General features: G+C 40.6%; 1 protein-coding gene across 1 annotated transcript in view; it reads left to right on the top strand.

The window, feature by feature from the left end:
* GNPAT (glyceronephosphate O-acyltransferase) overlaps positions 1-13,350 on the top strand; it is a 70,956-nt gene that overhangs the window by 46,680 nt on the left and 10,926 nt on the right. The window contains exons 7-11 of the mRNA XM_075203467.1: positions 3,313-3,464; positions 3,556-3,686; positions 4,409-4,632; positions 5,479-5,724; positions 12,063-12,142. Of these exons, the coding sequence (XP_075059568.1) occupies positions 3,313-3,464; positions 3,556-3,686; positions 4,409-4,632; positions 5,479-5,724; positions 12,063-12,142 (833 nt within the window). The remainder of the gene's footprint in view (positions 1-3,312; positions 3,465-3,555; positions 3,687-4,408; positions 4,633-5,478; positions 5,725-12,062; positions 12,143-13,350) is intronic.

Genomic DNA, 13,350 nt, shown 5'->3' with positions numbered 1-13,350 from the left:
AAGTGGGTTGGTCCAGCCATCAGAGTGTTGTTCACCATAAGGGTGGAAAACTGGGATGCAGATTTCTCAGCTAGTCCCTTCTTCTTGGGATGGCATCCTATTTGAGCCACATGTTCCTGGACAGGGAATTCACAGGCATTGCTAGTAGATGCCATGTCAGCACCGTGGAACTTCCATCTTTTATCATGTTTCCTCCAGTAGCAATGCTTCAGTGGGTACCCTTGAAGGTCTTAAGAAGAAGAACTCTGGCGTTACTGGTGGCGCTGGGCTAGCCGTGAGGGCCATGGTAGATGGACGTTTCAACATGGTTAACGACCTGTTGGGACATCTTCCTGTAAGACCATACCTGCTAGGAGAGGTTCTTTTTCTGCTTCAGTGTTACTTAGGCTGGCTTACTAGCATGACTCTTGAATGAATGATTCTTAAGGCCTGCAGCTTACTGATGTGTGGTTCAGTCCATGCTTTAGTCTAGAATGTCGGTTTTTGCCAGGAATAACCTATACCTCCTATTATGAACGGATGTGTTTTCCTACCTCCTCCTCTTCTCAGTTGGCCCATTTATTTATCGCTAAAAGGTCTGGATGGGAATTTGAGCTTTGAAGGTGCAGGTATCTACCTTAACAGTTTTTCTTTGTGAAAACTGGTATTCTTTATAACGGAAGTCCAGACTTTCTTTTAGCGAGTGATGCATGTGAAACCTCCATACATCACCCTGGTAACTCCATTGGATCTTCCCCTTTGCATCTTGAATTTTGGATTCTGTGGAAGACTTCCTTCTTCCTGGATATATCCACAGGTAAAGAGTTTCATAGTTGTATACTCTGTTTCCTAAGTCTTTTTCCTCTAGACAGGGCTGTCCCTTTTGGACATTATTTTTCCAAACGGTCGTTACCAGGTTCCATCTGAATCGGAATATCGTGTTTCCGCCCATTAGACCAGAGTAGGTCTAAAGATGAAAAGGGCTCTCTTCACGCTCTGGGCGCATTCAGAACCTTTATGTTCTAGGTCCATAGGTGCGCAGGATGGATGACCTTATGTGGGCATCATAGAATTCTCAGAGAGCCTGGCCAGCTTCAAGGCAGATCTTTGCCAGGTGGATGCTTTGATAATTCGCCAGGCTTCTTTTGGAGAAAAGTAAGCTTAACCCCGAACCTTTGTTCCACATTCCACCAGGTCGGTGGTGTTACGAGCCGCGACTCTCCTACCTGCATCCCGGCCGTCGCTATGACGACCAGGACATCACTTCCGGGGGCCAGCCGACCGATGCCGTAGCAACGGCCGGACGCTTTTTCTGATTAGCTCTGCGTCCTGGCACTATGGGCAGCCGGGCGCGTGCGCAATTATGGTGCAAGCCTGCGGACTAATTTATTTAATCATGGGGACAGCTTGTGTAATTAGAGAGCTAGGCTCTCATTGGTCTATGCCTGTATTTAAGGCAGGGAGGGCTTAGCCTCCTTGCCGGTTATAGCTTCCAGATCCCTGTGTTGCTGCCTGCTGCTGTACTTTTGGTGTTAACCTTTGGAACTCTGTTTGCCGTGTATGACCCCTGCCTGAACTCTGGATTGTCTTCGTGACCTTTTGGCTTGTACCTTCATTTCTGCTGATTTGCTCGTGACCCCGACCCCTGGCGTGTATTGTGACTATTCTATCTAGCAAGTGACCTTTGACCTCGGCCTGTTTTCTGCATTCGCTGTCTGCCATAACCCTCTGCTCCTGGGTTCTCCACAGCTGGAATTTTTGTATTTGCGCCCTATTCATTTGTTGCTGATCGTATAGCTTGGAAGGACAACAAAGTAGTATCCAGTCCCTAAGAGAAACACTTTGACAGATGTCTGAACTACATTTTAGTCCATTGACAGTAGTTGTTTTTCTATAGTTCACTACTTTAGGTCCATGCAGTGATTATAAATACCTTGAACTCTTAACAATGCAGGACACAGTATGTATTAATATGATACAATCTAGGTTGTGTAGATCAGAATCAATGTGATCAAAGACTATATTGTCTTCCCTCCTTCTAGATCTTCATCCCTTCTTGATCTCTCCATCACTGTCAACAACACTACCATCTCATCTGTTCCCCATCTCCGCTGCCTTGGCGTCACCTTCGACTCCTCCCTCTTTTGCCCCCCACATTCAATCTCTCTCCCAATCCTGTCGCTTCCAACTCCGCAACATCTTGGCCTTTCCTTTCTCAGGATGCCACCAACACAATTTTCCATGCGCTCATCATTTCCCGTCTCGATTACTGTAACCTTCTCACCAGCCTCTCGCTCTCCCATCTCGCTCCCTTTCGCTCTATTCCTAAAGCGGCTGCGAGACTGATCTTTCTTTCACGCCGCTCGTCCTCTGCCTCCGCTCTCTGCCTTGCCTTACACTGACTCCCTACAGAATCCTCTTTAAACTCTTTACTGTCACCTACAAGGCTCTCTCCCATTCCACTGCCCCTTATATCTCTAACCTCCTCTCCATCCACCCTCCCGCCCGTTCCCTGCGTTCGGCCAATGACCGTCGCCTTTCCTCCGCACTGATCACCTCATCCCACGCCAAAATTCAAGACTTCTCCCATGCTGCTCCCCTCCACTGGAATGACCTCCCTCGCTCCATCCCCTAATCTTAGCACCTTCAGACGGGCTCTCAGAACCCACCTGTTCCTCAAGGCCTACTAGCCATCCACATAACCTTCTCCTTCCTTTCTCCTCACCTCCCACTTCCCGGTCTCTTCTTGCGCCTGATCCCCTCTACTGACTCCTCTCGTGCCTGCTGTTCTGTTTCCCCTCCCCTTAGGATCTTAGGATGTAAGCTCTTCTGAGCAGGGCCCTCTTCCCTCCTGTCTCTCTACCTATTCTTCTGCTCCAACATCACTTTACTAGCTTTATTTGGAGTTTTGAAGTCATGGTATTATCTTTCTACTGTTCTCTACTGTATAGATTGTTTATTGTTCTGTACTGTTTTCTCTGTATGGTCCACTGCCTGTATTCTGTACGGCGCTGCAGCAATCTTGTGGCGTCCTATAAATAAAGGATGATGATGATAATAATATTGTTTAACAATTCAAGTTTTTGCTTTGTTTACACCAACTGATTCCAATATCTAATTCATTGTTATATGTTATAAAATATTAAACCACTTGCTCTCCTTACTGTAGATGTTGCCCCAAGTTAGTGCATCATCTACACGTTTAAATATGTGTACTTTAATTTGACGTTTGTTTGTATGTATAATATAATTATAATATATATAATAATTGTGGTACAAATATTCTCTATTTGTATAAATTGTTTCTTGGTTTTTATTGTAATTTTTTTGCAGGTCTTCTAAGTGTAATCATGGAGCCATTTTTCAAAGGAGAAGTATTTGATACCTACCTGGTACCGGTCAGCATCAGCTATGATCGAATACTGGAGGAAACTCTTTATGCTTATGAACTCCTTGGAGTGCCCAAACCCAAAGAATCCACATCAGTAATGTGTGCTTCAATGTCCCTATTGCCCTATTATTTCTAGTTCCAGAATCACTTATCTTTATCTCGTATATGTTTTTTTTTTCCTACAGGGATTGCTAAAGGCCAGGAAAATTCTCAGTGACAACTTTGGAAGTATTCATGTGTTTTTTGGAAAGCCCATGTCATTGCGATCACTGGCATCTGGAAGACTTAACCGTTCCCAATATAATCTTATCCCCAGGTATTTTGGCTGACTGAGTATTTGATAGCCATGTTTGGCACAGTCATCATGAAATGTAAAATAATATATATATATATATATATATATATATATATATATATATATATATATATATATATATATATTATTTATTAGTGTGTGTGTATAGTATATGTAAGTAATATATTAGGAATATTGAGGAAATGGTGACCTTTTTGGCCACTGCCTTTTTAATGTTGAAGGGAATCTTTTAGCAGCAAACAACTAGTTACAATATAAATTACATTATCAAAATAAAGTAATCTATAGAATATATTTTTTAAAGTACTTTATGTAAATTACCTTTAGCTTCACATTGGATTTTTGTGATGCATATATGCTGAAATGGCATTTCTACATTTTCTTATGCATGGTTTGTTTAAATGTTAATATACCAAGTTATTTCTAGTATTCCTATAACATGTAATTGCTATTTTTTACATTTGTGAGAATAGATCAACTTTAATCAGAAGAGTTGTCTGTAGTTGGCTTTACCTGACTTCCATTGGTGTTGTTCATTTGATTAGAAACATTGTAAAGAAACATTAATGTTAATTGAATGTTTTATTGAATGTTTGCCTGATCATTTCTATTGATACCATATTTATGTAGTGAAATCGGTGGATTGCTTACTTATACATACAAAATACTTCTAGAAGATAGAAGCCTTGACAATAGATACTTCTCTCCCTTGCTTTTTTCAGACATCTTTCTCATCGACCCTCAGACGATATGCAAAAGTTTATTTCTGATGTTGCCTATAAAGTAGAGCTTCACCAAATTGCCAACATGGTGCTCAGTCCTGGAGTCTTGATAGCAGCCATTGTGCTACAGAATTTTCAAGCATTGAACTACAATGTATTAGTTGATAAGACCCTTTGGCTCAAAGATTTAACAGAGGCATTGGGAGGATGTCTAGAATGGCCGGGTATGTAAACAATAATTATCACTAACAAAATCTATCTAGCCTCTAGCCTTTGTGAATGTGTAAGTAATATAATACATGTCTGTCATGAATGTGTTTTGTGCTTTAGTGGATTATGTATACTAGTGCAGTAAGAGTGAAGGTGATACTTTTGTGTCTATACCTAAATGAATATTTTTTTATAAATACTTTGTATTGTTCTCATTGTTTTGCAAATATTTTATTGAAGTATTACTGTGCGTTTGTGTGTCTGGGTATAAGTTTTATTACAGTAAGGCCAGGTATACACCAGTGTTAGGAATGGCAGTAAAAATATGAGTTAAAACTCAAGTAAACCGCAGCTTCACCAGTGCATTTTCCCACTGTAAATGCATTAAATAGAATAAAATGCATTCTGAAAAACCAGAACTCTCCCACAGTGCTAACGGACGATAGTAACAGCAGCATTAGATATAGTCATGTAACCAGGCCTGATTACATGCATGTTGCTGGTGTTAAAAAATGCTAGTAAATGCATGTAATAAACACTAGTGGGTATGAGGCCTAAAGTTTGTAGTAATCGTGCAGAGGGTCTCCATGGAAGCAGTATTTGCTTATGACCCTCTACCATGGTTCTCTTTTTGAAGGGAAATAAATACCCTTTCTTCATTGACTGCCTATGCATGTCTGTTAGTTGGCTGCAACACCCTTGTTTAAATTAAGAAGAAAGAAAAAGAAACATTGGTTAATTTCAAATAAAAATGTACATTGTTTGTAATGTAATTTATGTGAAGCCTATAAAATAAGTCCTTTTGTGATTTGGTATGTTTCATTTAGAAATGTGTCACATAAATGTTCTATGCCTTTTAGATAACATGTCTGCCAGCAAAGTGGTCCAATCCAGCTTGGAACTCCACTCAAATATTATAAGTCTTGTTGATGGAGAGGTGGTCTTGTTTGAACAAAATCCAAGTTGCATTCTTACAGAAGAGCTGGTGTTCAACAGAGCAGTTACTGTGCTCATGTGTGCCTCTTACAGGAACCAGATGGTCAATACTTATGTACGACCTGCCTTGGTGGTTTTGGCTGGTAAAATGGCACAGAGTTGCAGAAGAGGTAAGTGCTGCAAGGTATTCAGTTTACTATCAATATCATAGTCATTCATTGCTTTCTTATAGCATGAACTTGAATATAGTTAAAATGTTCTATAATATTAGAGCATGGCCTGAACTAGTAAGAAGTAGGAAGCTTGTTGCCTGCTCTCCACATTAATATCCTGCAAGTGTGTTTTATTTTACCCCTTCACTGCCTTTGTGAGATGATTTAAGTACCAGAAAATCCACCTGCTATTTGGAGGTGCTGCGATTCCCTCTTTCAGTTCCAGATCGCGCTTTATTGGACTCTCTCCATTTGGGCCCAAGATTACATTGGTGGCCTACACTTGTGGAAAATTCATATATGTACAGATGCGGTGTTCTGTAGGAGGCGAGAGGCTTCGTAACACACAAGAGGGCCCTATCAGCTGGCTCTGGGAGGTGCAGTTTGGTCCACAAAACAGAATCCAAAAGCTGCTTGGGACCAATTACAGCTTTAAAAAAATAAAATAAGATTCTAATGGGAAGGCATAACTGCAGTAGTTGGAATTACTGACCGTAACACAGCAGCAGAAATGAATGAGCAGAATCACAGACACTGCAGCCCTACGCTGGCTCAAAACATATCTCTGGCTGCTTCTCTATAGTGGTGAGTCAAACTTTCCATTGCTTTTCTTACCTGTGCAGCAGGACATAGCTTTTGTAGGACTTGGTCCTTTATCACTGTTTAAAAATATCCTAACTCTACTGGAGTCCAAAACACAACAGTGATGTATTTATAGGACTCTAGTATCCTCTGTACTGTTAACTCCCTTAAAGGACTGTGGTTGTATTGTTGCTGGATAGCCTAAATAGGGTAAGTCTGACCATAACAGCTGCTACCTGATTGGAGAGATTTGTCAGGTCATTAATTGCAAATAATTCAGGAAATCTTCAACAAGTCTGCTTTGAAGTCTCGGTCAAATCCTTTTCCATCGGATCAATCAAATGTCAGTGAGCCTTCCATGCAACATATTATGCAGGCGATCTCTTCTGAAGAGAGTGTAACTGTTTAAATTTGCAAAGTCCATTTTGATCTATCCCGATTGATAAGAATTGCAAAAAAAAACAAGAACTCATGAGCGAAGAGGAACACCACATCTCAGCCCTTGAGGATACCATTGCATATATGACTGTAGAAATTTCCAATCTTGCAACACAAGTAGCTGTCAGCAAGCAGAAGCTGTCACACTTAAAGGGCAGATAAAGGATGAAAAAACTTGAGATTTGAGGGGCTGCCACAATCGCAAGGAATTCTTAGAAAAATGACGATTCAAGTCTTTTTGCCAAGTAACTATTTTTTTTTCTCGGCTTACTATGGAGAGATCAGTCACACGCTATGTTAAATATATATTACAGCAACAGATAATCTTCAATTATGAGGCTGGGCCAGAGGGGAGCTCAACATCAGGGATAATAGTTATAGGAGACTCTAATAGCAGCTGATTCCAAAGTTGCTTCTTCTATGTTCACCCAGAACCTGGCAGGGAGTGCCACTGTACACATTGGGCCTGATTCTGATTTGCACATGTGTTGGCTGCAATTTAGTCTCAATAATGCCATCCTTCACAATCAAGTTTTTCCACCCATATGCAAGATGCATCCAGCTCTGCACCTGTAGATATGTGTCAGATTTACATCACCCCCACATAAGCATAAACACAACCAGATCATAAGCAGAAGATACATTCACTATTATGCTTGTACAGTATATAATAATCCTTCTCACTTACGAATAAAAGTAGCAAAAAATGATTTTTAAGATCGAATTCTATATATGCATGATCAGTGAAGTAAGCGCTTACCAGATTCAATCACAAGCGTCTAGCTAGAGCTGGCGACTAATCATGAACCGCGTTATTTGCACCTACCATCTAGTAAGTGCAAAACAAAAGGCTCCTGACAGGCGTATGTGCATGTCTGTGCTGATCTGCCCCAGCTACATTTGAATGAACACTGAACTAGATATGTTACACCACCCCTTTCCACCTCTCGAGGTTCATGTGTCCGATGCACACAACGCTGTATATGCATCCTCTCTTTGTATGTAAACAGGGCAAATTTTCAGAATTTACAATACGCAAACACATTTGACCAACTCTGCAATAGGCTCATTGTGTTTAGCAAACCTCTTTATAATATTTACAAATGTTAGGTGCAAACTACCAGAGATAGATGGAGGGGGGGGATTCCAGACCAAACAAAATGCATCATCTCCTGGAGGGTAGAGATGATGGATGTAGGGAGTTTCATGGGATGAGTGTTTGAAAGAGATGTAGTAGCCTTTGCAGAGCATTTATTTTGATGGAAGAAATGCAGTCTATCCAAGAGATATATATCTTATTACAATTTAATAAGTCCCTACTGATGCAGACTAGCAAAGTGAGAGTTGTTTGCCTGATACAGAGAGTCTATCTATATTTACTTTATTGCACATCTTGTTCTTCCAATGGCCGTCCTTGTATATTTTTTTTAAATCAAAATCTGTTCCAAATATCTTTTCAGTTTTGCTGAATTATGCCAACTTTCTCCCATTATACTGGCCACATACACTAACATTTTATGGTCGATTTAGAAGAGTGTTTGATCTATAAACGGTGGCAATGATGATTGTAGTAATTTTATGTCTTATTGGGAGATGACGACTGCTAGCAAGGTCTATACATGTGAGAATTGTTCCGACCATTTGGCTCTTTGGGATCTTGTCCATTTTGGCAACCTTCATGTGTATTTGTGTCTATTGGTGCTCGCAAGCATCAGAATTTGTCTGTGTGGCCAGTTTTACAGACATTCCCAATAGTTTTACTTGGAGCCTTTCAACCTATTCTGTACCTGAAATTCTTAAATGTACAGTTGTGAGTAGACCGGTTCAAGATCGAGTCCTTGAGGTTGGTCATCGTCCGGATTGAATGGGGGTGAGTTCATGGTATCCATGGACACGTACTTGTCTGTTCTAATCTGGGAATGACACCAGTGCCTTTTCAGATTCGTAGTTCAGTCCCATTATTGTCGGTTTTGGGCCCTACCCTACAGCCTGGCAACAGTGTCAAGAGTGTTCAGAGATCATGGCAATGATGGCGGCCTCTCTAAACTCCAGAGAGGTAATGGCATCCCTTACCTGAACAATCTACTGCTCAAGGCAAACTTTGTGGCCTTTGTTCAGGCCCATGTTCGGACATTGTCCATGTTTTTGAGAATTACGATTGCATCAATCATCTTGAACCCAGCAAATCATCCTTCTGGGCCTTATGTGTGATATCTGTCAGCCAAAGCTCTTCTTGGCAAAGGACAAGATCCTCTTTACAGAGACTGGTTAAGACAGATGTTTGTTCAACTGTGCATTAAGATCCTGGGGAAAATGGTTTCCACCTTCAAGGCAGTGCAATTTGCACAGTTCCAAAACAAGTTGATTTTGAAGTTATATACTGTAGCATGTATTAGGAATAAAGTTCCAATAACTCTCCAAAGAGTGGTCAAATGTAGTAAACCAAAAATCAGTAATGGAAGTCCATAAAAAGTCTCTAGTATGTAATCTCTCCCAGGATGGTAAAGAATCTTTTTTTGTTGCAAATGGAAATGCAAGTCTGTAAAGAGTAACTCACCTGTGGATCTGTGCAAGCAATAGTAATCAGTGATGAGAAGGTGCAATCCTCCCAGGTTGGTATGCAGAACAGGGTGTGGATGAAAAACCCTGTAGATGAAATCCTCGGAATGCCGGTCCTTTGCGTTGCTCCTTCCGCACCTAATAGTAGATGGTTGAAGTCCAGATGCACGTAGCTTGCAACAACCCCCTGCTCCGCATACCAACCTGGGAGGATCGCACAGTCTCATCGCCCATTACTATTGCCTGCACAGATCAACAGGTGAGTTACTCTTTACAGACTTGCATTTCCATTTGCAACAGTGATTCTTTACCAAACTCCCATAATTCATCCTGGGAGAGATTACATATTAGAGACTGTTTATGGGCTTCCATTATTGATTTTGGGGTTACTGCATTCGAGCACTCATAGGAGAGTTATTGGAACTTTATTCCTAATACATGCTACAGTATATAACCTATCATTGAAGGAACACATTGCAAAAAGTGATTAATGATGTCTAATTGTATTCTGCATTTTTGACTTTTATTCACTTTTGTATTATATTGTATTTGAAGGCACATCTCCTGGTCCAGACCTATTGTGTTTGTTTTATGAGCATTACACAACTGGCTTTAATAAATATTGCTTTTTACTGAACACCTACTGTGCATTACCACCACATATTGATATTTTAAAACAAATTATATCCTATTTCTTACGCTTTATGCACACATCCAGTTTGTCACTTGCATTTCATTCTTTATATTCAGCTTGTTGTGCTTGGAAATTTATATGTGTTTTGTTTGCCATTTGAGACTGTACATTGGTGACTATAGGTGCCAGACTTTGGGATTGAGGGGCTGTTTTGCTTCCGGACACATTCCAGGGTCTTGGGACTCTGCACGGGACTAAGCTCATGATGTAGCCACAGGAAGGCCCATAAATGTTCAATCGGATAATGCCAAGGCAGTGGCTTGCCTAAATCACCATGGGGCACAAAGAGTTCATTGACAATGAAAGGGACACATAGGAGAACTGATCTGTACAGTCATAGCCAAAAGTTTTGAATGACACAAGTATTGTTTTTTACAAAGTTTGCTGCTTCAATGTTTTTAGACCTGTTTTGCCAGATGTTGCTATTGTATACTGAAGCAAAATTACAAGCATTTCATAAGTGTCAAAGGCTTTTATTGACAATTACATTAAGTTTATGCAAAGAGGCAATATTTGTAGTGTTGACCCTTCTTATTAAAGACCTCTGTAATTCGCTCTTGCATGCTGTCAATCAACTTCTGGGCCACATACTGCCTGATAATCGCCCATTCTTGCCTAATCAATGCTTGGAGTTTGTCAGAATTTGTGTGTGTGGGGGGGGGGGGGGGTTGACCACTCGCCTCTTGAGGATTGACCACAAGTTCTCAATGTGATTAAGGTCTAGGGAGGTTCCTGGCCAAAATTTTGATGTTTTGATCCCCGAGCCACTTATTACTTTTGCCTTTTGGCAAGTGCTCCATCATGCTGGACAAAGCGTTGTTAGTCCCTAAACTGTTCTACGAAGGTTGGGAGAAGTTGCTCTTGAAGGATGTTTTGGTACCATTCTTTATTCATAGCTGTGTTCTTAGGCAAAATTGTGAGTGAGCCCACTCCCTTGGCTGAGAAGCAATCCCACACATGAATGGTCTCAGGATGCTTTACTGTTAGCATGACACAGAACTGATGGTAGCGTTCACCTTTCCTTCTCCAGACAAGCGTTTTTCCAGATGCCCCAAACAATCTGAAAGGGGATTCATCAGAGAAAATGACTTTACCCCATTCCTCAGCAGTCCAATCCCTGTACCCTTTGCCTGCTGCCATTCCTCTGCACTGGTGGCGATCCCATCCCGCAGCTGAATCAACTTTAGGAGACGGTCCTGGCGCTTGCTGGACGCTCTTGGGCGTCCTGAAGCCTTCTTCACAACTAGTGAACCTCTCTCCTTGAAGTTCTTGATGATCTGATAAATGGCTAATTTAGGTGCAATCTTACTAGCAGCAATTTTCTTGCATGTGAAGCCCTTTTTGTGCAAAGCAATGATGACTGCATGTGTTTCTTTGCAGGTAACCATGGTTAACAGAGGAAGAACAATAATTTGAAGCACCACCCTTATTTTAAATTTTTCAGTCTGAGGATTGACCTCAATCAGATGACAGTGTAAACTCCAGCCTTGTCCTCATCAACACTCTCACCTATGTTAACAAGAGAATCATTGACCTGATGTCAACTGGTCCTTTTGTGGCAGGGCCGAAATGCAGTGGAAATGTCGTTTTTGGGATAAAGTTCATTGTCATGGCAAAGAGGGACTTTGAAATTAATTGCAATTTATCTAATCACTCTTCATGACATTCTGGAGCATATGCAAATTGCCAACATAAAAACTAAGGCAGCAGACTTTGTGAAAAATATTATTTGTGTACTTCTCAAAACTTTTGGCCCCCGAAGGACCCCGATTCTCCCAATTCTTTATTTCACAATGTAAGCCCTGCAGACACTGCCATCTTGGCCCACAAATCCATGTAAAGTTAAAGAAGTGCACTTGTACTGTGTGTTTGCACTTAATACATCATGTTTAAAGTATAAAAATATATGCAACTGCTGCAAGAGAACTTTAGTAACTTACAAATTGTCGAGTCTACTTATGTAAATGAAAAAATATTTATTTATGACCTCTCTTACTATCTTCTTTTTTTCTTCACCATTTAGAGGATGTTTACAAAACATTTCACTTTATGAGAAGTCTTTTTTCCAAAGAGTTCATCTTCTTTCCTGGCTTTGAAGAAAAGGTAAGTAATGTCACTCCACTTTTCACCACAAGATTAAAGGTCAAGTCAAATCAAACAAGTTCACTCATAGTAATAAACAGGGGACGGCTTGCTAATTTTAGCCCGGGGCACAAGACTCTATTCAGCACCCTATTGGGAACATTTTAAAAGGGAAAAAAATGCAGGTGGCCCAGCCCAAGGTAGCCCACTATGGGTCCAGCCCAGGGAGCAGATACCACCTGCCCCTTGTAATAAATGATGGTATACATAAAATTATTGTTCTCTTTGTGGTAAAGCTTTTGTCCATTTGTTTCCCTGTAAGCTTAGGGATCTTTAAAGTAAAGTCATTTAGGTCAGTTTTCTCTTTATGGAGGAATACCTCTCTCCCCAACAACTAACAAGCCGGAGAAGTCCTTGTCCAGGAACCCTGCATTTTGTGAGAAACTCACGCTAGATTTTGAAAGTAAACTACTCGAGATTCCAGTTGTTAATTAGGCTAAATGGCTTCTTACACAACCTGCAACTGTAGAGGTTACATTCTAATTCCATGGAGCATCAAGGCATGCCAGAGAACCCCACATTTTGGTAGAACGCTCCTCCTGCAATTGGTAAAGGAACTTGCCACATTGACAACTGAAATTGCGCTGTCAAGTAAGCAAGTGTGTCACGAACAGCACTCACCTGAGCCTGCGTGATGTGGGTGTGACAAACCAAAAACAACCACCTTGTCTGTCTAAAATGATTAAATCCTTCCCTATCTATGCCACACACTAGCTTTGCCGTACCAACTATGCCACCACCGAGGTTTTTTATGAAGAGTTGACACTTTTATTTAGGAAGCCTTAGGTTCTACCTTGAAACTAATCTAGCACAATTTACTTTAATCAGAGTTAGCACTGACCAGAATGTTCTTCCCGGTTTGTAATTATGTAGCGCTTTGACCAAACTGTCTCATGAATTCATAAGAACACAGAGACTTGAACTTATTAGGTGTAATTTAATATGGAAAATACATCCACAATGCTTAAGATAAAACCGTTAATAAAATGACATACAAATATAATGCAATTGTTTCTTATCAATTCTGTGTTTTATCCTTTTTATTTTATAACTCACATATAATCAAGTTTCTGGTACTAGGAGAAGCAGAAAAATGAGACATTCTATAATATCAGATTGACTCCCAAAAGTGAACAATTTCTTAGTCACAGTGCAGTTTTAAAACCAAG

Source organism: Mixophyes fleayi, chromosome 3 (assembly GCF_038048845.1).
Source record: "Mixophyes fleayi isolate aMixFle1 chromosome 3, aMixFle1.hap1, whole genome shotgun sequence".
NCBI classification, from domain to species: Eukaryota; Metazoa; Chordata; class Amphibia; order Anura; family Limnodynastidae; genus Mixophyes; species Mixophyes fleayi.
Note: the sequence above shows the minus strand (reverse complement) of the source record. Positions and strands in the feature narration are given on the sequence as shown.